The sequence below is a fragment of the Carettochelys insculpta genome, chromosome 14 (assembly GCF_033958435.1).
Source record: "Carettochelys insculpta isolate YL-2023 chromosome 14, ASM3395843v1, whole genome shotgun sequence".
NCBI classification, from domain to species: Eukaryota; Metazoa; Chordata; order Testudines; family Carettochelyidae; genus Carettochelys; species Carettochelys insculpta.
In genome coordinates, this window is record NC_134150.1 from 18,817,068 (window position 1) to 18,844,049 (window position 26,982).

A 26,982-nucleotide genomic window follows, 5' to 3' on the forward strand; every position below is an offset into this window, starting at 1 on the left:
TAATGGTCTAGAAAACACGACTGATGAGGGAAGATTTAAAGAACTGGGTTTGTTTAGTCTGGAAAAGAGAAGACTGAGATGGGACATGCTAGCATCTTTGAAATACCTAAAAGGTAGTTACAAGGAAAGAAAGAAAGTGAAAAATTATTCTCTAACTTCTGCTGATAGGACAAGGAGCAATGGGCTGAAATTGCAGCAAGGGAGGGTTAGGCTAGACATTAGGAAAAACTGTGTTACCGTTATGGTGGTTAAGCACTGGGATAAACTGCCTATGGAGGCTGTGCCATCTCCATTACTGGAGATTTTCAAGAACAGATTAGAAAAAACATTTCTCGGGGATGGCCTAGATGGTGATTGGTCCTGAGATGAGTGCAGAGGAGTGAACTTAGAATGGCAGAATGCTAGAGCTGTTTGGGACCTCAAGAGCTCATCAAGTCCAGTTTCCTGGCCTTACAGCAGGACCAAGCATGATCTAGATCATCCCTGTTAGATAGTTATCTAACCTGTTCTTAAATATCTGCAGTGATGGAGAGTCTACAACCACTCTAAGTAATTTATTCCACTAATTAACCACCCCGACTGTTAGGAAAATTTTCCTAACGCCAAATCTAAACCTTCCTTGTTGCAAATTCCTGTTCTAGTATTTTATGAAATATTTTGTCACACAGCCATGAATCAGCAGGAGGGATTACTGATTGGCTGGCAAGTGCCTAGAAGGAAGTGGGGAAAGGCAAGAGTGGATATCTGACGGGACGTAAGTGAGCCCCCTCCTCCTGCTCAGATCCACCCAGTGGCTGGGTTAATGGGCTCTCAAGCTGCCCCACAGTTCTCTCCTCCAATTTATTTAAACTGTTCCTGGGTTCTTCTAAAGCCTCTTGCCCTGTTAGCTGCAGCCAAGATAACCTCCTTCACTGTGGACAGCGGTGAAGAAAGCAGGTGGAGCCTACTCTCCCTGCTCCTGGAAGAGGCAAGGGACAAGTGGCAATGTGTGGATAATGACTGCCTTGTCCCACGCTCAGGGGTGGGGCGGGGGGGAAGTGGGAGAAATATGGCTGAGTCTGGGACTGCCCCTTTAGGAAAAAGAGGGTTCTAGGTGACAGTAACGGTGGGCTATGGAAGCTGGCATCAAGGGATAAAGCAGTAGTTGGGTGCTGTGAGGGTGCAGTGGCCAAAGAGGCAGAAATGAGAATGTTGTCTTCCACCTCACTGGGTCAGAGACGGCCAGTGCAGCCTGGAGCAGGTAACAGGGTCAGTCCCACCAAGCTGGTGAGACACAACTATTTCCTCCTGTAAGCAAAGCTCAACAAACAATTTCCAACACTGACCCCCCCACCCCAGTGAAACAGAACTGGTATAAGTGAAAAGTAGCAGAATGGGGCAGTGAACATTCTGCCAGGGTGAGGACTGCTGGCTGTGCACAGGTTCTTAGGCAGAGGAAAGATCAAGGAACAGAAGCAAGAAACCACCACCAGCGAGAAAAGGTCTGCTCATGGACAGAGGCAGCAAGTGGTGAGTCAGTTACATCCATTCAGCAGGTTTCAAAAGGGAGGAATGAATTCACAGAATCACAAGATGACTGGGGATGTAAGAGACCACAGGTCATCTAGTCCAGCCCCCTCTCAGAGGAGGACCAACCCCAGCTAAATCACTCCAGCCAGGGCTCTGTCAGGCTGGGCCTTATAAACCCCTCATGATGGTGACTCCACCACCTCTATAAGTGGTCCATTTCAATGCTTCAACTTCCCCCTAGACCTCCCCCAGTGCAACTTAAGACCATTGCTCCTTGTTCTGTCATCTGCCACCACTAAGTATATCCTGGCTGATTCTCTTTGGAACCCACCTTCACAGTCAAAAGCTACTTTCCAATCCCCCACCCCCACAACTCTTTTCTTTGCAGAATAAATAAGCCTAGTTTCCTCAGCCTCTCTTCATAAGTTGTGTGTGCCCAGCCCCCGAACCATTTTTATTTCCTTGTGTTGGACTCTCTCTCTAATTTGTCCACTTTTTTTTTTTGGGGTGGGGAAGGTGGCAGCAAAAGCTGGACACATTTCCCAGATGTGGCCTCACCAGTGCCTCTAGCCTTTGATGCATGCAAGTGAATTTTAATCACAAAGAGCAGAGGGAGGGGCAGGACCCATGGTCTCTATATCAGGAAACAATGTGAGCCAGGCATGGAGGCTGAAGTCTTAAAAAGGGATAACAAAAAGGTGAACTGGTTAGAGACTCTATGTAAAAACATGCAAATAATCCAGCTGGAACCTGTAAACTACAGGGTTGGGCCAGCAAAGCAGATGCACAGCAGCTCTGTTTTTGGCGTCATGCTGCAGGTAGGTGCAGACATGCCCAGGTCCAAGAAAGCTGACAAGCAACCTAGTGAGGGGCAGCTAGCATGAGCGGACTCATTGGTTCATCTCCTGTGTGAAAGGCTAGGGCACCTTCCTGATATGGGTATAGCTCCTTCTTGAGATGAAGACACTGTTGGAACAGGTATAGGGTGGAGATGGTGTTTCCCAGCAGATCCCTGAACTACAGAAGCTGGTAAGGGGGATTTACTAGATTATGCTTTGAACCTCTACATTAAGTATCGGTGTTCCCAAGACAACTGAATGCTCAGCAGCTAACGGCGTGCTATCAGACACTGCACACCTCTTTACTGAGAAGGATGAAGGGGCCACAGATGTTGAAGCAAGGGACTGTATGCATGAGTTGGTAGGCCACTGGGAGCCCATTTATAAAAAGCTGATAAGAAAAAAATAGAACTATGTGAATGCATGCACCCTCCTACTGCAAGCAATCCTGGGGAGGGACTTGGCTGGCGAAAAAACTGAGAAGGAAAATAAAACCATCAGCAAACCCAAGTAGCTAGGATGCTGGATAATTAGACTCCAGCCTTTTGCATATATGCAAGTAGACTACACAAAAGGAATCAAGACCCTTTCAAACTCCTGGACGTCATATAAAGGGCCATGACACGCAGGAATGAGGTATAGATGAGACATGATAAGGAATTCAGACATACAGTATTAGGAGAGCCATATATCCCCTGGGGGTAAAATGTCCAAGGACTGTGGATGGAATGGATGACCTCATGGCATGCAGCCCAGCATGCTTACATACACAGTGAGTTACCAGTACCAAAAACATAGGCCTCAAAAGGAAACAACAGTTCTAATGTTTGTTTTCTCATTAATGAAATTAAGTGTGTTTGTTTCTATTGCAAACACAAGCATGCATGTAAGAGATGTGGAGGTCAACACAGTGACTCCCCCGACCTCCACTTCTTGTAACTGGAGCAGAGGAAAGGCCCAATACAGTGGACAGAGGGACAATTATCAATGGTAGTTTACTTAGAATGGTAGAAGTAGGAGGAGGACTGGAAAATGCCTCAGCCCCACTTAAATTTGAGAGTGGAAAGGACACAAATGGGATTATTTAATTTTTGGAATAGATTTTCACATTGTCAATGATGGAGAAAGTTTTTATGTATGGGCTAAACTTGAACAGAATTAAACATTTCGAATAAATAGCTCAGATTAAAATATAGGCAAAGGTAGCAGATTAAAGAGTACCTTGGCTTTTGTGAGCCTACCAATGCCAGCTATTCCCCTTGGAACGGTCTATTTTTAAAAAAAAAAGGGGGGGTGGGAGGCAGGTGTGACACAGTGGCCCATGGATCATTGCAGGCAAAAGTTTCACTGTTCTTTATAGTGTTAGGAGAGGAACTGCTTGTAAACCCACTACACCTAAAACACCACGTTCATGGCATGTGCATTCTGTACTGAAAACTTTTAACTTACTAGTACTGATAATGAATACAAGATGTGTGCATAGGTAACATTTAAGGAATAATACAGCTATGTTGAAAATTATGCCCACATGGTTTTGGAGTGAAAGTGAGTGACCAGGGAACCATGTGTCTAAATGATGGCCCATTTAAGCAGCTGGGATTATATAACGTATTTAATTATCCACCATTGTAACAACACAAAAATGTCAACACAAAATCATTAAAGATACACTACAAACAGTGAAATCACTTGGATGTAAAAAAAGAACTTTGTAGCAAATAGTGGATCACTCTATGTGAAGGCAAGTCTACACTTACAATGCAGTTGTGCCACCGTAGCATTTCAGCAAAGACAATACTAAACCAACAGGAGAAGCTCTCCCACTGCGGATGGATTTACATCATTCACTAGCCCTCCGCAGGCAGCAGGTGATGACTTACTAAGTTGTCAAGGCATAGCTCCTCATAGCATTAGACTTGGCAAATTTCACCGCCCCTCTTCCTGCTTCAGTTTGTCACAATGTATAAGGTCAATTTGGTGGCAACTATATAATTCAGATTTAAGGTAGGACTCCATTTTTTTCTGCCTCATCCCCAAATTTCAGCTGGTACGCAATGTACTGTCTGTGGTGCACTGTTGATTGGCATTCCCCCACAATATTGGGTCATCTTGTTTTGCTGGAGGCAAGCAGGACTTGCTGGTGTACTTAGGGGATGTTTTTATGGATGGTTTTAGCAAGATGTTCCAGAGATGAAGGTACAGGGAGAAAGACAGGCTCCCCATACCTGTATTGATTAGAAGCTTTAACCAGAGGATTAACAGCTGTAGGGTGGAAGCAGTTTTACTTAAATCAGCATTTCTCACAACCTTTTTATTTTTGGTGCTTTTACTAAACTAGTCCTGCAAACATCCGGAGATAGCTCTAGGTGTACATCAGAACTATGGGATGTACAGTTTACATCAGAACAATGTCACTGAAATTGAAGCATTCAGAAACTGATCAAGCTGGAAAGAACTCCAAAGAAGAACACAGCAGAGCTAAGGAAAATACAGATGAACAGGTAAACCCATGAATGACGTCAAAGCCTACTTTAAACATACAGAACTGGGAATCAGATCCACTATGTATACGTGGGGATGGCAGCTAACTAACCAGCTATCAGATTGCTGTGGACATGAAGAAGATACTAGCTTATTCACAACTCAATCTGGCAAATTTTGGCATGCATTCCCCTAGGTTTGGGGGTAAAGACCTCTGTTAGATCAGAGGATTTCAACTTCTCAACTTTCCAAGCAATCAAGCACTAGAGATCAGACGGTAACAGGGTGTGCTTTCACCCTGCTGGTGCACATCACAGGTCTGATGTAACTTTGTTGTGTGTGATTGCAGGAGACAATGGGAAGAGTGTTAAGAGCTTGAGCTAAAAGCATGCAATTGTGAATGGGTCTCACAAACCCACAGTGAGGTCAGCAGATGGATCACAATTGAGTTTCAAAGCTAAAACTGTCTGCCTTCAGTGATAAGACAGAACAGCTATGTTGCATAATCAGCCTATGGCTCTGCTGCACTCACTGGTGGCTGAGGTACAGCCATCACATATCTTGATTATTCACCTTGTCAAAAATCATCTCGAGACTTGCACCAGACAAAATTTGAGGATTAGGATTCAGAGGGATGTGGATTCGATTAGAGTAATGACTATGCAGAAAATTAAATTAATAAACTCGTAGCCTGTTACTTAAATCCATCTCTGAATCTGTCTCTGATTCACTGTGTCCAAATCAACCTTGACTTAAGTCCATTGACTTACTGTACTTGCTTTATTATTTGGAATGTGATTAGGTACAACCTAGAATGGGTAACGGATCATGTCAAATTACATTTCGGTTATGGATAAAGACATATTTAAAGTGCACATACAGAACAAAGGCTTCAATTACACCAGAGCCTCTAAAATCTGGGTGTCCCTGATCCTGGAACACCTGCAGTATGGCAAAGGATGGGGCTCTGTGTGCTGCCACTCCCCTTCCCCCTGAGGTGAGGTAACAACAGCCTGCAGAGCTGCTTTCCCTGTGGCTTTTTCCTGCTGCTCCCATAGGGGCAGTGTGTGATGCCTGGGAGTGGAGGTGGCACACACCCATGTACACCCCTGGAAGAGAGGTGTCAGGTAAGCACCCTACCACCATTTCCCTCATACGCAGACCCTGCAGTGCTCCATCCCCCTGACAAAATCTTTAATCCAGCATACACTGTTTTCTAAGATTGTCGGATTAAAGATGTTCAAATGTATTTGCTAATGTGCTGCCATTGGGCATGAATTAGGAATCAGTAAATGTACCCTTTGAAGTACCTTACGGTTTCATTAAAATGAAACAGCTAGATAATTCACTGCAACATGAGTAGGCATGAGTCTGTTAGCAAATAGGGAACTGTATTTAAAAAAAAAGAAGGAATGCATAGATAAGTCATTAATTCAAAATATCTTACTTTGACAAGTTCCTGTTGAGCCCATATCTGAATAGGTTCCACCTGCTGTGGAGTCTGAGTCTGGATTCCATATGTATTCAGAAAAACTTGCAGGCTATAAAACAAAATAAATGCAGGGATATAATCACAGCTTAACTATGGTCTGATTTTGTGACCTCATCGGTAGCAATCACTGATGAGGCAAAACCATCAATATCATTCCAATTTAAGTCTTTGAAAACCTGTGCCATACTGTAGATGTTAGTTACATTTCACTCTTCCTTGAAATAGAAATTTTTAATAAAACTAAATGTCTTACCGCTGACTTTCTGCTATCAGGGCCACATGGACCACCAAATCATTTTCTAGGGGCCCCTAAAAGGAATAAGAGCAAAAAAATATTTATAGTAGCATAGTTAACTGAGAATTGTTTATTACATCAAGAAGAAACAAGGACAATATTAACAGTATTTAAATAGTTCATAGTCATAATCAGAATTCACACCCTGCCTTCTCTCAACTGCCTGCTAATGGATTTGTGTACACAGGATAATAAAACATTGTCACCACATAACTAAATAACAAATCTCACAAGTAAATGAGGGGCAGCAATGGTAATGGTATTTTGAATGATTCATGTTGGGGAAATAGAGACAATCTTCTTTCGCCAACATTTACATTTTCTATTATCTAACAGAGACATCCATCTAAGTGATATATTTAAAAATTGCCATATGTGGTAAAAATTCCTCAGAAAATTGCTCAGAAAAAAACCTAAGGTATGCTATTGATGTGTCTGGTATTTTCTCCTTATTTCTATTATATCCTAGTATTATGTTGATATGCTGTATAGATTTGTAAAGAATTAATCATCCAACTGACTGTATAACTGATACGGTCTTCATATAACTACAGCCAAAACCAAAACATATGCATGTGCACACTCCTACCCAATCACATGCAAGCTGATTGATAATACTTTTTTTAAACAGATAGTTAAAACTGGATAGTTACTAACTGTAACGTTGTAGGAAATAAATATTTACCTTCTAATTTTCACAATTTTTCTAAAAATATGATTCATAAAATTATTTTTAATAAAATGAATGACAACATTTTGGTAAGAAAAATGCCAATTGTACCGAAGCAGTTTGTGTAGAACTATGATGCCACTAAAATCAGTGACTGGGACTAGGATTTCACACTCCTTTCTAACCTGCAACATGCTTCACTGGCTAAGATATAACATGTCTGCATTACTCTCGTTCATTTCCTTGACGGTGTTCTATATTTTCCACACAACATACCTTCTGACTCTCTGTGGGGGGAGAGCAGAGAAGAGTAGGAGAAGTTCTATGGTATAGTTAGCAGAAGCAAATATTGTGTTATTTCCAAGATGGTCCTCTACAACAACACAGTCTTATTTTTATAGAAGTCTGTCCAATATACAAAGCATCTGGGCATTGTTGGCACATGATGGCATATATGATGTTAGTAGAGGAGCATGAGAAAGTGCCCGTGATTCTGTGAGTAACCTGGTTAGGTCCAGTGATGCTATTTCCAGAGAAGATATGTGGACAAAGCTGGCAGCAGGCTTTGTTGCACGGAAAGGTTCCAGGACTGGTATTCCTGGGGTATAGACTTTCCTACAGACAACTTCCCAACCTCATGAGGATCCTCACTAACAGCCACAGTCTATACCCCAGGAATACCAGTCCTGGAACCAGAATGGGGCATTCTGTCAATGACCTAAAGGTATGTGTGTTACTGAAAAGGAATTATCGCACCGTTTTGGAAAGAGAAACATCTGAGCTGGCTTTTATATTCAAATTTGGCACATTAACACATGGTTTACATCGTGATGGGAACTTTCTGAGTCACTATAGGGGCTTGTCTGCATACTTGGCTCAAGCTAATTCTTGACCTTCCCCCCCTCCACTCTCTGATTTGCTCACCTTGATTATCTTTTTCTGATTTGTCCTCCTTGCTCACTGTTTTTGGTTCTCTGTGCCTTAAATATTGAGTCAGTTCTGGTCTGGCTATGATCTGAAGAAGTGGGTCTGTCCCACGAAAGCTCATCTAATAAACCATTTTGCTAGTCTTTAAAGTGCTACTTGACTACTTTTTGTTTTGTTTTATGGAGGTTATTGCTGCTCTATTTCTATCAATAATATCATGTAAGAGTCAGGTTGATCGACTATGGAGACTGAGACTATTTGAAATGAAGGTCTGGAGAAAGATATTTGGATGAGAGTTCTATGCCAAATAAATGTTTAGATTTGTGCACAGCAGACAGAAGGAAGAAAACAGGTTTTAACTAGAATTCCCTATTTCCACATGATAAAGTATATAAGTTAGCTAAGTAATCAAATTCATGACACCCCAAGAAACAGATATAAATTTTTAGTATAGAACTCTAAAAAATTATATCTGGGATATAAAAGGGAGTTTATTAAAAATAAACTGCTGATCCTCCGTTTCTCATGTAAATCTATATTGGCATGCAGGATTTTCATGGGTTATTGCACTTGATTGAGTACTTTATCAAAAGGTAGGTGCAGCAATCTTTTTCTAAGTAACTTACTGCTTCAGTCATTTTTATTTTAGAGGACCTAGATGTGTGAAATTTAAATAGACTTTGAAAAATATGATTAGAAATTCAATATAGTGCATTTAATTAACATATTGCAAGATATTAAGCAGAAAGCAAATGCCTTTGCTTTTCAGTATGTGAAGATCTGGAAGACAATATCAAGTTAAAGATCTAGAATGTGTCACATCATACTGTAAACAGAATACTCAGTTCGAAGATTAATGAAATAAAGCCATTTACCAGTCCCCCTCAATAATTTGTATTGCACTGTACCATTAAGTACTCATATTGGATCAAAGTCAAATCAAGTGGATATCAGCATGATCCTACATTCATATCCTATTTCACAGTGCAATAATCTTTGCACAATATATACCTTGTGAAGTACCATTTGAAAACAAGTAAGTTGCTGGTCAATAATTTAATGGTGCAACATATGTAGAAATTATGCAAGGTTATGAATATAAACTGAAATTAGGTCTAAAATGTGTTTACCAGTCCAATAAACCAGATTATCAAAGACAAAGACACAAGCTGATGCCTCTAAAGAGGTACATCGAAGTTGATGGACAATTGCCTATTAAGTGGCCACTCTTTGGCCAGGAAGGTGGCAGAAACAAACTTCTGCATCTTAAACAACATGTAACTTCTTTTGCCACCATGGTTCTGGTCTTCATTCTCACAACAGGAATGAATTTTATTTAAAAGGTAACTCTCAAGAAATACATGGAAAAGAATAACTATAAAAACCTAAATGAGGGTCAAAAATGCCCCATGTTACCTTTCCATATCATCCTTCTTTCTTAAGATGAAAAAAGAAACAGCTCTTTGGGAGCAGATTATGGCTACAAAATTTTATCAGTAATGTGACTGGAAAAAAGTGGTAAGAAATTTCAGCTTGAACCAAGTATAGTTTCTTAAGTTTTAGTACTAGGGAGCACATTAACTTTATTTCTCTTATAACCTTTTCTGAATGTAATGCCTCATATGTGTGTTCACTTAAAACCAATCTTCTTGTAGTTAAATCAATCTGTTTTATTCTTTCATCAAAAATAATTCACTGTTGAGAACTATGTGGTTAAGTGGTTTATGGTAGCCAGACAGCTACTTATCATGGGTATGGCCAAGTCTCATAAAGTTCATTTGCAGCCACCAGCCCTGGCTCTCAGTGTTCTGTGCTGTTACTTAGCTGTAATTTACCCCTAAATGTCTTCTAAAAGCCCAGTAAGTGGTGGAAGTGTTGGTAATGCTTCTAGACAATACTGACCTCCCACAGTCCAGCAAAGTTTCTCATTTGGCAGTGGTCAGGACTTGAGGGTGTTCGAGTATAGAGTTTCAACCTGTATGACAAGGTTTCTGCAAATCTTGCACTACAACAAAGATATACAGTAGAGCCAGGACCAAAAAATGCAGGGAGTCAAGAGTATTTGGTTTTGGAGTACAGATGACACCTTAAATACAATAGCCAGATCCTCTGTGACAAATACTGTATGTATCACTTATTTGATGAAGGAAAATTATCCAGAAAGGCAAAATAATGCTGTTTGTATGTTTGTTCAAGGTGGAATGTTTTTTTCAAATTATTACGTAGCATTCAGAAGGTTAAGTGAATGACAGCTTCCAATATACCATACAGAGAGAAAGTTCATATAAACAGCAATTACAGTTTTCTATCTAAATCTTTGGTTTGATTAAGTTGTTTTTATTGCTAATGGAATAATAATTGGTGAATACAACCTGTCTTTCTTTAAAAATAAAACTGAAGTTGGGTTGTTTGATTTTCTTTCAGTAACTCTACAAGTTGCCAAATATTCTGAAATAAGCAATTTTTTTAAAAAGAAGGAGAATGAAATTATTTACAGAATATCCTTCAATTGTGGGGAAACCAACAAGGCATTATAAAGAAAGAAACTGCTTTTTATTTTTGAAGACATTAAGTGAAATGTTATATTCTAGTTTCATATTCCATTTTATCACAAATACGAACACAAGAGAAACATGCTGATTTTTCACTAATTGAGCTAAATTAGATAAAAATAGCATAATCAAATATTAACTGTTCAAGCACATGTGAAATACAGAACAGAACAGCAAACAAAAAAAAGAAACCAATTCAGGAAAAAAAGGCAACCCAACAAGATGTGGGATTAAATGCCTCACCCCAACCTCAATTTCAGCAAGAGTTTTCTTTGCTATATCTGCTGGTGAGGGAGGGAGGACCTCTGCTTCTCCTGCTGTGTTCCCACACCCTGGCACTTCCAGCTTCCTTGACCTTCTCCCCCAGCAACTGGGCCCAGGAGGAGAGATGAAGGGACAGGACAAGGTCACTTCTCATGCTGACTCGACTCACGGTTCAACCTGGCTGGGGAGGCAGTGGCAGCTCAAGAATGGCTGACAAGGAAAGAGGCCAGGTGAGGTGAAAACTATGTGGAGGAAGGGAGGCGGAAGGGGGGCTTTCTGGCTCCCTCAGCCCCTGCCAGCTGGGACTGAGGAGGAGCAAAGAGAGCAGGTTATTGCTGCCTCTCCAGCTGGCCTCTCTCACAAATAATCACTGCTCTGCACATAAACAGTGATTCTGAACAGCCACCCTCACACATGGCGAAAAGTGGTTTCATCCTGCCTATTCCACTCCCTAGTTGGCACTGACTGCTTGAGAGAGAGGCCAAGCAATCCTCATCTTGGCACTCCAGATGCCAAGAGAGTGACCTCATTTGAAGAGAACCTCCAAATAAATATCAGAGAGCTCAGAGCAGTATGTAGGCCATGTGATGTTGGGCAGAGTGGTCACATGTTGGGCAGAGTGGTCCAAGTCTTCATGGCCATGATGTTCTACATCAGGGGTCAGCAACCTTTCTGAGGTGGAGTGCTGAAATTTGATCTTTCGACCTCTATGTATGGTCTGAGTGCTGGTGATACTTTTTAAAGTCACTAATATTCCTACTTACCAAAGCTTCATTAACATCTAAATTAAGAAGCAGAGTCTTACCATTTAGGTGGTGTTTGGCAGCATTAGTGGGTCTTTCATTAATCCACATGTGGCATGGCTTTGTGCAAGCTCCCAGCTGTATAGGGAAGGTGGAATGGCACTGAGCTCCCACCTCTTGAGCTGATGAAAATTGGCTTGCGTGCCACTTTTGGCACCCGTGCCATGGTTTGATAACCCATTTTTTTTTAACATCAATAGATGGGGGAGCATTCCACAGCCCTCTTTCAAGAGATGATCCAGCTCCGGGACTTCTGTGCTCATCACGTTTCCCTAGAGGATAGGCATCTCTTGGGACCAGGAAGATCATTGCAGGCCACCTGAGCAGGCAGTTTTAATCTCACCACAAGTGGGCTCTTCACTGAAGATGGCCTTCCCTCTCTCTAACAGTGAGGCTTTCCTCAAGTGGATTTGTTCAGGACCAGGAAGAATGTAAAGTACCTCAAATTCTCCTCCAGACTAGGTCTAAAGCAAAGTTTCCTTGCGGATGCTTTCCTCCTTCTTTGGACAGAAGGTCTCTTGTACAAATTCCCACCATGCCATCTGATCAATAAGGTCTTACAGAAAATCAGATAAGATGTAGCGCAAGTAATCCTCATCATGCCATTGTGCTGACACCAATACTGGTACAGCACCCTCATGCCCCTGATGTGCCAATTCATCACGATAAGGATAGAACCCAGACCCCCTTCACCACTCCTATATGGCACAACTACCTTAACTCCTGCAGGAGATGTTTGTTGTGAGATGGACAGGGAGAGAGGGTGAAAAGGGAGGGGATAGAGGAGAGCTGGCAGGTATAGTCATGATGCACTGCAGCTAGCAGCCAGTGGTCCATCCTGACAGCAAAATCAGGCTTGCAGGAAGGAGTAAAGGTGGGATGACAATAAAAGTGAAGATCCAGTAGTTTGAAAGATACATTATACCTGGGTGTACTTTCAACAGGGGCACTAGCTGGAAGCTTAGAGAGGATTAAGGTGGTCTAGGAGAAGAGTTGAAACTGCCTACTCAGCCTCCTTGTGAAGGGCTTAAACTGCTCAGCAGCTGGATCCTGTTAGGGATTAGGACCTTCAGGACTGGGACAGATAGTATTTAAATTTCATTCTCTCTGGTCCTAGGACACACAATCCCAAGGTCTTTAGCTTGGGAGTTTTTAAGTCCACGTAATGTTATGGCCATGTGCTCTGTAAACATGGCGGCTGAATCAAACAGGAAGTTCTGAATGGATTGCTAACCATAAGCAGACAACCCTGAAAGGAGTAACCATATCACCCTATACATGAACACAGCAGATGCCAGGGACTGCACCGCCAAATCCGCTGCATCAGAAGCCAATTGCTATGCTGCCCAGTCTTGCGAGGCCCCTTCATCAGCAAGCTTCTGGAACTCCTTCCTGGGGGCTTCTGGTAGCACTGACTCAAACTTGGACATTGCCTGCCACATGTTCAAGTCATGTCGGGCAATGGAGTGCTTATGGTTTGCCAAATGGAGTTGGAAATATGTAGAAGAATAATGTTTACAACCAAAGAGATCTAGGTTAGGGGTCAGCAAACTGGGCAGTTCTTTAAGGAGCTGCTTGCAGCTCCAAGTGCTGCCGTAGCTCACTCCACTCGCAGCTCTGAAGGCTGCCGCTGCTTAAACCAAAAAAAACAAAAACCAAAACAAAACAAAAAAAACCCTCAACTCCATTTTAACTGCAAGTATTGTTTAAGCAGTGGCACCCTCCAGAGTTGCCAAGTAGTCAGCTGCAGCAAGGGGGAAGCTGGCAGGGCAGGGAGTCTCAGAAGAAAAAGCTGACAGGGAAGGGAGCTGCTCCATGTGTGGGAAGCCAGTCTGCAGGAGAGCTGGGAGGAGGGGAAGCCGAGTCTGCCTCTGCTAGAGCTGCACAGCTATGTGGAGAAGGAAGCGTGGTGGGGGGACAGCCAGCGGGAGGCAGCAGTGGCTGTGGAGGAGCAGCACAGCACATGGAGCTCCTCAGCTGAGGCAGGTAAGTCCTGAGGATTGGTGGAGGGTGGATTTGGGGCTGAAGCGGTTAAACCTGGGGTTGGGAGCAGTTTGGTGCTGAGAGGGGTTAAACCTGAGGAAGGGGTGATGGGTTTGAGGATATGGGGCAAAGCTTGGGAGTGGAGGAGTGGTGGCGGGTAGAGCCTGGAGATGGGGGTAACAACTTTTTAACTGATACAAATTGTTGGATGTGCACTGTTCTTAAAATAGGTGAGACAAAAAAGTACTGTTTGACATTATTTATTGAGGACTATCTCCTCAATAAGGACTACACCTTTTTCTGGCAGGGTAAAGCACGAGAAGAACCCAGGGAACATGGTGCTGGCTTTGCCACCAGAAACACCCTTCCACAAATGGTGGAATTAGTCATGGGTGGATCAGAAAGACTCCTCCAGGTCATACTTCAAACTCACGCCAGTCCTGTCCACTTGATCAGCGCTTACACCCCAACCTTGTACGCCGCACCGGAAGTAAAAGACAAGTTTTATGACGTGCTTAGTGCTGCCATAGTGCAAACACCTGCTCGTGAGCAACTGTACATTCTGTGTGACTTCAATGTGAAAGTTGGAGCCGATCATGACTCGTGGCCTTCCTGCTTAGGCCACTTCAGTGTGGGAAAAATGAATGAAAATGGTCAGTGTCTTCTCAAACTTTGCACTTACCACAATCTGTGCATCAAAAACACATTTTTCCAAACCAAGCCACTGCACAGAGTATCACGGAGACACCCATGCTCAAAATACTGGCATCAACTAGACGTGGTCATCGCTAGACGTGATAATCTCAAAAACGTCCTTCTGACACGCAGCTATCATAGTGCTGACTGCGATACAGATCACTCATTAGTTTGCTCCAAACTCAAGGTGATTCCCAAGAAGCTGCACTGCTCTAAACCAACTGGAAGGCCCCACATTGATGCCAGAAAGATGGCTAACTCAGAGAGAGCTGAAAAGTACAGAGTAACCCTCAAGGAGAATCTGCACAGCAACCCTGGGGGTGCCGATGTGACATCCAGATGGCAGCATCTGAGGGATACAATGTACAACACAGCCTTGTCGGTGTTTGGAAGAAGGGCTAGAAACACAAATGACTGGTTCGAAGCTAACTCCAATGAGATGACTCCAGCCATCGAAAAAAAGCATGCTGCGCTCATGAAGTACAAACGTTCGCCAAGCCAGAATACCCTGCAAGCGCTCAGAGCAGCCAGACAAACAGTACAGCCCATGGCCAGGAGCTGTGCCAACAACTACTGGCTCGAGCTATGCAGCAGCATCCAGACTAGTGCTGACTCTGGTAACCTCAGGGGAATGTACGAGGGCATCAAGAAGGCATTAGGACCCACCCAGAACAAGATGGTACCTCTGAAATCCAAATCTGGTGAAGTCATCACTGACAAAGCCAAACAGATGGAGTGCTGGGTCGAGAACTACTCTGAGCTGTACTCACGCGAGAACATTGCGGTCAACTCAGCCCTCGATGCCGTTGAAATCCTACCAGTGATGGACGAACTGGATCAGGAACCAACGGTGGATGAACTAAAGAAAGCCATTGACAACATTGCAGCAGGAAAGGCCCCGGGCCAGGATGGTATACCACCAGAGGTTATCAAGTGTGCCGCAGACACTCTCCTGGAACCCCTACATGAGCTATTGTGCCTGTGCTGGAGAGAGGGAGAGGTTCCACAGGACATGCACGACACTAACATCGTAACCTTGTATAAGAAGAAAGGAGACAGAAGCGACTGCAACAACTACCGTGGAATCTCCCTCCTAAGCATCACTGGTAAACTGTTCGCTCGTGTCATTCTCGGCAGACTCCAGAAGATGGCTGAGAGGATGTATCGTGAATCACAGTGCGAATTCTGCACAGAGAGATCTACCGTCGACATGGTCTTCTCTCTGAGGCAGCTGCAGGAGAAATGCAGGGAGCAGAGGAAGCCACTCTATATTGCCTTCATCGACCTACCCAAGGCCTTCGACTTGGTCAGCAGGGATGGACTGTTCAAACTGCTCCACAAGATAGGTTGTCCGCCACGGTTACTCAAGATGATCCAGTCTTTCCATGAAGACATGAGAGGAACCGTCCAATACGATGGCACATTATCGGATGCTTTCCACATCAGGAGCAGCGTCAAACAAGGATGTGTCCTTGCTCTGACATTGTTCAGGATCTTCTTTGCACTCCTCCTTAAACACGCCTTTGGATCTTCAACAGAGGGCATCTTTTTGCACACAAGATATGATGGGAAACTGTTTAATCTTGCAAGGCTGAAAGCTAAATCTAAGGTGCAGGAAGTCCTCATCAGAGAGATGCTGTTCGCAGCTGATGCTGCTGTCGTGTCACACACAGAAGACCAGCTTCAGAAGCTGCTGGATCGGTTCTCCAAAGCCTGCAAGCACTTTGGGCTCTCCATCAGCCTAAAGAAGACCAGTGTACTTGCTCAGGATGTTGCTGATTCTCCATCAATCAGCATTGACAACTATATGTTAGAGGTAGTCCACGAGTTCGTTTACCTTTGGTCCACCATCACTGACACCCTGTCCTTGGAGACTGAGCTAAATAGGAGGATTGGTAAAGCCGCCACAACTGTGTCCAGACTCAGCGAGAGAGTGTGGAAAATCAACAAGCTGTACACTCACACCAAAATGCAAGTCTACAGAGCCTGCATCCTCAGCACCCTCCTTTACGGCAGCGAGACTTGGACCCTGTACACCCGCAAGGAAAAGAGGCTGAACATCTTCCACTTGCGCTACCTCAGGCGCATCCTTGGAATATCGTGGAAGGACAGAGTGTCCAACACTACTGTAGGGTGCGAGAAGAGTTTGTAATGGTCTCATGAGAGCAGATCGACCCCTCTGTGAATCCTCAGGAGAATCTAAACAGACCAGTCTGTGCAAGGTGAAAGCTGCAAACTGCCATGGGAACAGCTGCAGAACAAGCCGCGCTTGCCAAGATTTCAAGGCTATGCTGGCAGTAGGCCACAAGAGATAGTGATAAGAAATGCATAGGCAATTTTAGGCAATCTTATGTTAATGAGCTCAGCTTTATCAGCTAGTGTTAAGAGGCCTGTTACAGAGCCTCTCCCCAAGCGAAGCTCTGGCGTGTCGGGTCTTCCCCCATGGGTGACTGCAGTGTCTCCGGGGCTCCCGCCGCGGGTGTCACGCGCTTTCAATAAACCAAATATAGCACTCGCCTTCTGGGTGCAGCCTCGTCTCTGGGGAACCCGAGCCTGGTTGGCTACAACTACCGTCCTTGAGCAAGCTGGAATCCCAACTGTGCACACCCTCCTCAGGCAGTGGCGGCTCCGCTGGCTTGGCCACGTCCACAGGATGAATGATGGAAGGATCCCAAAAGACATTCTGTATGGCGAGCTAGCCTCTGGCAAAAGACCTCCCGGACGCCCCCAGTTGCGCTACAAAGATGTTTGCAAGAGAGGCCTCAGGGAAGTAGACATCAAGCCAGACAGCTGGGAGGAGCTGGCAGAAGATAGCAGCAGATGGAGGCAGGAACTATACAAGGGCCTTCAGAAGGGCGAGTTGAGGATCAGACAGCTAACAAAGGAGAAGTGAGCCCACAGAAAGCACAGCAAGGACCTGCCAGACACCCATTACTTATGCAACAGATGCAGCAAGGACTGCCACTCTCGTGTGGGTCTTCACAGTCACAGCCCACGCTGCAAATGAGGATGCTGAATGGAACTACGAAGGGCACGATCCACAGTCTACGTAGACTGAAGGATGCTACTACTACTACTCCTCCTCCTCCTCCTCCTCCTCCTCCTCCTCCTCTCCTATTCACATGCATTGCAGCTCTTGAAGTATTGCTTTTGTAACTGAATTTCAAAATTGCTCTTCTCGCTATTCTGGTTGCAGACCTCTGATCTAGGTGTTTTGAGACTTTATTCCTTAACGTGGCAGTGGGCTGGCCCTACCTCTCTCAGTGGTTTCTCTCTTCCACCATGAGGGCAGTGGGCGCTGGGTGAGTAAACAAATTCTCATGTCCCTTCACAAAGATAAGGTATTTTCACTCAACCCTCTCCAGAACTGAGGTGGGGGGGTATAAGGAAGGAGTTTGCTGCAGTGCCCTGCCATCTTGGCAATTCCATCATGCAGCAGTAGAGTCGCCCTAGCTGAGGTGACCTGACCCAGCAATCCAAGAAGAGTATCAGAAGGCTCTCCCAATTCCTCTGCTTGGCAGTCTAGTTTAGGAACCACTTTCTTTTGAAAGAAGATCTACCAGAAGAGATGTTCTGGAAGATCACCTTTTGGAAGACTGCTGTATTGTAGACGCTGCAATACAGTCTGACATCTCTAATTATCAAGTGTCCCCAAAGTAGAATCAGTTCCTTCCTACAAACCTGGAATACTAACACAGATTTTCTGCTGAGTCATGAAATATATTCCACTGATTCGTAGAATAAATCCTTTCTACAATAGATCCTTTAAATACTGTTCATCTATGATTATCCAAAGAAACTGACTCAAGAACCAAGTTGACAAGTTTCCAAGGGAAATGAACAGAAGAATGGCTATCAAGAAGAATACCAGGGAGGATCAAGGCAGTAGAGAATTTATGCAAACTGACAATATTTATAAAGCAAGAGGCAGTTCTTATGCCAACACAACTTTAGCGGTGAACAGTGTAAATACTCGTGGCAGGAGTAGCAGTGCTGGATAAAACACATATGCCAGTTACATACATACAAAAATGCATTCAGCAGTTCACATTTTTTTAGAACACCATGAAGTATGAACAAACAGGTGAAGCTGTGAATAAATCAAGTCTTTGAGTTTCCATTATCTCACATTAACATAGTATATGTGCTGCAGTGTGAACAATGAAAGTCTCACTCATGGATAATTAGCTAGTACCCAGGCAGTGGGATTGCCTAGGCAACAGGAAATGGTATGATACTGGGTGGCTGTAAGTAGTATTTGGACAAATAAAGAAAAAAGTAATGCTTTGGAAGCACAAGACATAGTAGCTTTTATCCTCACCAGAATAGCTTGTGTCAATATCTGATACATGTTTCACAATTTCCTTCTGAATCACTCAACACACAATAAAAAAAATAAAATTACTCTGGATTAAGGGAATGTCTCTTTGCAAGAATGTACAGTTTTAACATGTGCTTTTCATTACCTGCTTGACATTTTTACATGAGTGAGTTTCTTGCCTCCATTACAAAAGATTCATCAACACATAAATTTCACAAATACAGCAGATTCGAAAAATTCTTAAAAAACAAATTTCCATTTGAATTTTCTTATTTGTCAAAATCTAAATATTTGGCAGGAACAGTTTACTTTTGACACATTACTGCTGGAAACCTGCCTGTTTTCCTGCAAGGTCGTGTTGGAAGCCTTTGAACTTGACAGCCAATATTTCCAGAGCTTTGAGTTTCCCTGACAGCCTATCAAGCTAGCTGTCATAAAGCTGCGGACTGAAATTGACATAATTCTTTATTCTTGTCAGTCTTCAGCCCACAGCTGAATAGCAGTCATTAAATTAACAGGAATTATGTCAATTTCAGTCTGTAGTTGCCAGGGCTTCCAGAGTTCCTGGTTCAGCTGCAGCCGAGCTGGAAGGCAGCTAAGGATTCTGGGTGGCACATTTTGTTTGGAAACACCAAATTTCAGTGTTTTAAGGGAGAAAAAAAGGTTTTTTGTCCAATGATGATTTCTGAGTGTCTGTTTTTCTTCTGGACACTGGATGAAAAATGTTTCTGAAATCTTAAAAAAGGTCCAACTAAAATATGGTTTCTCATCCATCTCTTTGTAACTTAAATTGGTTCTATGTGACAGGGTGTACCAAACCCGCACTAAGCAGCGGGGTCACGGAGGATACCAATCCTGCATCGAGCAGGGGTATGAGAGCCAGGCGTACTGGATAGAAAAGACCCTGCCCCTGAGGCCCTGCTGGGCATGGCCCAGCTGTAGTCCTGGAGTAAAGGCTGGGGAAGCCTGGCAGTTGGGGCTGGCCAGCAGGGGAGGAACAAGCTCCTAGTGGAGCCTGGGAACTACAGTTGCCCAAGGAGCAGCCACAGCAGCCGCCCAAGCGGTGGTGGTGGTGGTGGTGGCGGCAGCAGCGGCAGCAGCAGCAGCATCCACAGCTGCCCAAGGAGCAGTGAGAGCAAACTGAGCATAGCAGCAGCAATAGTGGTGAAGGCCACTGCCAGAGAAGCAGCCTACAATGGGAGCGATGGGAGAGAGCACCGCCAGAGCTGAGATGGCGGACCACACCAGGAACAGGGTAGGAAGTAGTCCAGGGTGGGGGAACCAGGATGCTACCCAGTGACCTCAGTGTGTTGCAGTGAGGATCCCCGCTGAGCTGGTGGCTGGAATCCCACACCCACCACCAACAGGGCCCTAGATGGGAGCTTGGTGGAGCAAGGGGCCCCAAGCTCCCCTACTCCCACCCCCTGTGAGCCTAAGGCAGGGAGGGATTAGGCCGCAGAGGCCTGACTGTGCCATAAGGCCTGTAAACGGGCATTAAGCTGCAGAGGCCTGTCAACTGGGACTAGGATGCAAGGGCCTGACTAGGCCTCTGAGGCCTGATTGGGGCAGTGAGGCCCACGAACTGGGACCAGGCCAGTGAGACCTGACGGAGCTGGAGAGCTCTGTGGGCATTGCAGGAGCCCTCAGGAGCAAGGTGGGGCTGGAGACCCCACCATAGTTTAATATAAATATAAATAACACAACTTCTATAAATACACTCTCATACAGATCATATCAGTTTAGCTTTTCTCCTCATAGCAGTACACTATAGCAGACTTACATTATGTTTCAATGATTAAATTAATTCTTTTATTCAATTATCCCAGGCTCTATTTTTATAGTTTTTAAACTTAAAACTATTATACAAAGACTTGCTTGTATAATTTAGGTTGAGCAGCAGGAATTTTTGTACACACTCACAAAAAATACATTTTATTGTGGGGTTTGTCTAAATGAGACAGTTGCACTGACAACCTAAAATGTGAATTTAAACTGACGTTATTTAACCAGTGCAATCTCCCGTAGGAGCTCATTTTGATTTACGAGTACTTTTGGTATAGCTGAAGTAGAATAACAATACATTAAATTCAAACATATGTATCATAAATTGAAACAAGGCACATCTATAATGGAAACTTTTGTTGGCATAAGAACGCTGAATTGGGGGTGAGTTTGTGACATTTCTAGGCCAGCAAAAGCCCCAGTGTAGACACAAATAGTTGGTACCCACAAAAGATGTTTTTGCCATTATAGCGTATTTTATTTGCTGAACCAGTGTAAACTATACCATGAAAAGCACATTTTTTTCTGAAATAAGCGGTGTTTGAAAATCAAAAGGATTTTGCTGGTATAGCTATATTGTAAACTTTGAAGTATATATTAGCCCTAACAGTATCCAGTCTGTGTCTTCACTGGGAACAAAAGTTTGTTCTTAAATGGAGTTAACTAACTTAAGGTAAAATCCTAAGACAAGACAGACAATTCTCTGAAATTTCCTCAAGACCTAGCAAGTCGAGTCAGACCCTAAGGTATACTGCAACTGCTATCTTGTGCCAGAACTACAAACTTATAGACCTCCCCAAGATTTTATCTTCAGTTAATATATTAAGAAACTACCTGTTCCATGTATGATTTGGGGATGCACCCAAATGGGTGTGGGTGCTGTAGTAAATCCCTTATGCTATGTTCTCCCAGAACTGTTCTCAGTGTCTGTACTTCTGCAGCTGTGGGTGGCCTTGACTGTGAGCTTTGCTAAGAGGCCATAATGCCTGGCTCAGCAAGACAGGCTTTCAGGACGGGGTGGGGGGGGTTGGGGGGAGCTAGCTGGCAGAATAGGCTGACAGTGGTATCTCAGCACCTCAGGTGACATCCCAGGAGTCCTGACCTGTCACACTGCCTTTTTTCCTACTAATGACAAGGCCACAGAAGTTTGAACTGCTTGAAAACCCAGTTAATTAAAACCAGTAGAATTTTTGTATGCAGATAAATTCTTAATTTAAAAAATGCTGACATTTTAGAACCTGCATTGTCACTATAGGAAATTAGAAAATTAATTTCTTTTGTTCTCCTGGGATTCTATTCTGCTGATGCATTGTTGCAGGTATCTACAGCTAGAGGGATGGGGCTAAGCTGATTAACTCATGTAATATGTTTATATTGCTGTGTAATCAAGAAATATTTGCTCACATGCAAGTGTATAAATGCACCCTAATATTACAGTTGTCTTCATTTGATTTAAGTAAAACTAATAAATTTATACTCAAATTACATGCTATCTTTAACAGGGTTTAAAAAAGGCTGCTGTCAAGTTGAAAGGATTAAACTCAGATGTGCAAAAACTGAGGCACCCCATTTTAAAATCCATAAATATGTATTCATTTGACATTACACGGTACAGTACAGACAATAAGTGTTTATTGAACCAGTGCCCCAGCTGCAAGTGTTATTTTTGTTTCATTTATTGAGCATTTCCTAATAATGACTCCTAAAAATAAAGATTTTTAAAAAGTGTTCACTGGATTTTGTCTAAAAATACCAGCACTTAATTATGAAGAACTCATGTGAAAACAATTAACTGACTGAGGAAAGAAATACACAATTCTCAATCCTATATTGTTCATCAAATGTGACAAATACTGCCTAAATTGGAAAAATAATAAGCATGTCTAATAAAGTAACTGTTTGATCAATTTCAGAAACATTACCACTTTCACAGACTTTAAGTTCAAAAGAAAATAAGAACAGCCATATTGGGTCAGACCAAAGGTCCATCTAGCCCAGTATCCTGTCTTTTGCCAGAGGTCAAAGCCTGATGCTCCAGAGGGAATAAACACAACAGGTAATCAGGAAAATTATCCTTCTCCTGACATCCATTTCCAACCTTTGACAAACAGACTGGGACACCATTCCTAGCTATCCTGGCTAATGTCCACTGATGGACCTCCATGATTTATCTGATTCTTTTTAAAACCCTGTTAAAGTATTGGTCTTCACAAACTCTCTGGCAAGAAGTTCTACATGCCTGCTTTGTACTGGGTGAAGAAAAACTTCCTTTTGTTCATTTTAAAGCTGCTACGCATGAATTTCACTTGGTGATCCCTAGTTCTTTTGTTATGGAAACAAGTAAATAACTTCTACACAGCAGTCATGATTTTATATACCTCTATCATACCCCCTAGTCTCCTTTTTTTCTAAGATGAAAAGCCCCAGTCTTTCTTCATCTGGCACTTGTTCCATAACTCTAATCATTCTGTTGCCCTTTTCCGAACCTCTTCCAATGCCAATGTAACTTTTCTGAGATGAGGCATCCACATCCGTATGTAATATTCAAGATGTGGGCACAGCATGCATTTATATAGAGGCAGTATCTTATTCTCTAGTCTTTTTAATGATTTGTAGCATTCTGTTTGCTACTTTGACTGGTACAGCACACTGAGTGGATGTTTTCAGAGAACTATCTACAATGACACCAAGATCTCTCTCTTGAGTGGCTATAGCTAACTTAGTCCTCATCATTCTGTATGTATAGTTGGGATTATTTTTTCCAATCACCATTACTTTACATTTATCAACATTAAAATTTGCCATTTTGTTGCCCAATCACCTAGATTTGGGAGATCCTTTTGAAACTCTTCACAATCTGCTTTGTTTTTAACTATCTTGAGCTGTTTAGTATCAACAGCACATTCTGCCACCTCCTTGATAACCCCTTTTTCCAAATAATTTATAAATAGGTTCAATAGGATTGGGTACAATAGAGACCCTTGGGTAGCATCACTAGTTACCTCATTACATTCCTAAAACTTACCACTTATTCCTACCCTTTGTTTCCTGCCTTTTAAGCAGTTTTTAGTCCATCAGTGGACTCTCTCTCGTCCCATGACAACTTATTTTACTTAACAGCCTTTGGTGAGGGATCTTATGAAAGACTTTCTGGAAATCTAAGTACAGATAGTGGATCTCCCTTGTCCACATAGTTACTGACCACCCTCCCCACAAAAGAGCTCTAGTGGATTAATAAGGCGTGATTTCCCTTTACAGAAACCATGTTGACTTTTCCCCAACAAGTTATGTCTGTTTCTGTGTCTGACCATTTTATTCTTTAATATAATTTCAGCAGAGACCTTTGCAATGATCTAAATCTCATCCCCTACATACAAGAGGCCATAGAACCTCCCTGAATTAACTGCTGCTCGAGCTGCAACCTTACCTACTCTACACAATCAGGCTGACCTACCTTAGGCCAAGATACAGCCATCACAGTAATTAATCCAGTCTACACTATGCTCCTCCTGCCAATGATGTGCACCCTCACCAGGAACATTTGCACCAGCCTAACTGAGCTGTGAGCCCCACTGCCAGACAATGACAACCTAGCCTGTTTGTAGCATAGATGTTTACACAGCTAGGCTGACACAGCTTCTCACAAGGAAGCATAACTCTGTAGCGTAGACCTGGCCCTGAATGTATCTCTGAGAGCGCTATCTTCCTTATTTTAAACTGAGAATGGGGGAGAAAATTGTGTCATCATAGAAAAAAAGAAAACAATATGTATTGTATTTAATTAACCTGAAGTTGACATGAAACACAACAAAAAAGAACAGTTAGATTCTATTAAGCAGGAACAATTTTATATTTTGGGAATGAGTGATTTTTAAACTATCTGGAAATATGTGAGGTGGGTGTGTGTATTTTACACACATGTGCACACACCCTCCTCCCCATTATTCTGTCTTCTTTCCTAGACAACATCACAGTTACTCACAGTTATATCACGAGAGGATATAAATGTTACAAGTATCTTTGCAGCTGAGCAAGGATTTAAATACTGAACTTTTGCTATCAGGTATCCTAATTTTTACTTATGCATCAAGCCCTTTGAAAACAAGTAAAGATGTAAAAAAACAAAAACTGCAAAACAAAGCAAAAAATTAGCTGGCGCTCCTTCCCTATCAGATAGCAAAGGTTTCATTTGTTAAAATTTGCTACAATGAGTGGTCTAGAAACTAGAAACCTTGATCCTAAGATCCTCCAGCATCAGCTTTATCTTTTGCAGACTTAAGAAGGGCCATGTCCTGTATGACGAACAGGTAAAAATGAGATAAGAGAGTTTGTATGCAGCAAAGAGAGCCCAATTCCTGCATGTCTTAGGAACTCAACGTAGAAAATCCTTTATACACCTGCTAATTTATCTGGAGGTAGAGAGGAATGCAGGTCTCTGCCTGTCTCCCTGTGCACTTCTCTCAGTGTGCAGACATCTATGATTGCTATATAATTCAGGTCTAATGTGCTTCCTAGGTCATAAGAATCCTGCTTATATCACAACTTGTGTCCAGAAACAGATATTGCATGTGATACAATCATAGTTCCTATACACATAACCGAAGTCATTATACTTGTACACATTGCCTTTTTTTTTAATTAAAAAAAAAAAAAAAAAAGAGGAGCCAATCTGTTAACTGGGGCTGCTGAAGTGCTGGTACTCAGTACTAGCAAGTACCAGCACTGCTTCCACACATAAGGCTTCATGTAGAAAGTACTACTCAAGATTTCCTCAGGTTTACATTTCATATTAGTACATAGTACCAGATTCTTTCAAAGAGAACACACAAAAATCTGAAAGAAAACCAATAATGCACCACTCAGAAGGATCCACTGATTTTAACTGAAAATTGATTTAAAAATAAATTTAAAAGCACAGAACGTGCATTTAAGTTTGAAAACAACCAGAATTCTGACACAGTAGTGTTGCTTTGAACTAATTTTTGTTTATACATCATCTCACAAGTCAAATTAAGCACAGGCTTACCTGATTTGAGTATCTCATGCTAACATTCCTCTGATCTTGTGGATGTATGTAACGCCCTACCGGATCAATGTCTTTGGGATTCACTAATCCATCAACTGAAAGTAAACCGTAATTGAAACTTTGTTAGAAAGTCTGAGCACTTTCAAGGTAACAGGTATTCTATTACCAATATTATGTAATCCAGTTATATTACTTTTATTAATAGAGACATAACACAGAAATATTATCTTTATGTCCTATTTTGAAAGGACCACTACAATCTCTTAATAAAAGGCTATAATATACCAAACTGAAATAAACCGTTTATTATGCAAAGTGACTAAGTGGTGTCTTAAATAACTTCAAAAAACAAAATCTCTTTCCATGTCTCAGTTTTCCAAAGCATCCTATTGCTGCATTTATTCCTGGATCTTTGCTCATGATTGAGGTAAACGATAAGCCATACTGTGCCACCAACAAGCAAGGCTCCTGCCACAATTAAAATTGTGACCAGAACAGCAAACATCCACCAAGGTACAAACTAAAGCCCAACAGCCACGCATAGTTTTGTGCAGCAAATCATACCCATCGTAACAAGGAAATCATCAGGTGCTAATGGTTGAGACAAAAGTAAGTGAAGTTCCTCTAGAAACACAAAAATCCAAATCGGCACTAAAAGAATAACTTGTTTCTGATCTCAAACCTGGCAATTATCTACAGTCCTAAGCACAATGGAAAGGACCCCAACCCCCATCCCTACCCCATACACACACTACTAATAAACCAACTATATAACAATGTTTAGCAATATAGGTGTATATAACTGGTACGAACGTAGACCTGCAGGTCAGTAAAAAGTAATGGCGATGGAGTAAGTGAAGCAATTTTATTAATGATAAATGGTAATTACGCTCTTACTTCTTGGAGCTGAACCTTTTATTACCCTATAGGAAAAGCAAGACACCAACAAGTCAGTGGGATTAAAAACTATGAGTAGAGTAGCTGAAGATGTGGAATATGTTTCCGAAAAGAGCTATTGTGCAGAAAATATCAGCATTCATCTAGTAACATGTTACTCACATGCCCTATCAAACGCTGATGATTCATACTGAACACTTGCATATAACTGTTAAGTGATCAAATAATTTTGATAACATGTGTCAAATAGCTTTTTAACAAAAAACATCTGAAGAACTCTCTCCATGGATATTCTCTGAGCAAAAAAAGAAGTTGAAGTATTCAAAGTACTATTAAAATGGTTTACTCAGCTACAATTACTGTACTAGTCTCCTCTTGTTTCTAATGCCAACCCCAGAGTAATCTACCTCACCCTTAATGCTCTCCATCAATCACATAGCGTTCA

At 42.4% G+C, this 26,982-nt stretch overlaps 1 protein-coding gene across 4 annotated transcripts in view; it reads right to left on the reverse strand.

The window, feature by feature from the left end:
- PHKB (phosphorylase kinase regulatory subunit beta) overlaps positions 1-26,982 on the reverse strand; it is a 212,412-nt gene that overhangs the window by 57,554 nt on the left and 127,876 nt on the right. For all 4 annotated transcript variants that reach the window (XM_075009104.1, XM_075009103.1, XM_075009105.1 and 1 more), the window contains 3 exons: positions 25,641-25,735; positions 6,575-6,630; positions 6,277-6,370 (listed from right to left, as the gene is read on the reverse strand). In XM_075009104.1, the coding sequence (XP_074865205.1) occupies positions 6,277-6,370; positions 6,575-6,630; positions 25,641-25,735 (245 nt within the window). The remainder of the gene's footprint in view (positions 1-6,276; positions 6,371-6,574; positions 6,631-25,640; positions 25,736-26,982) is intronic.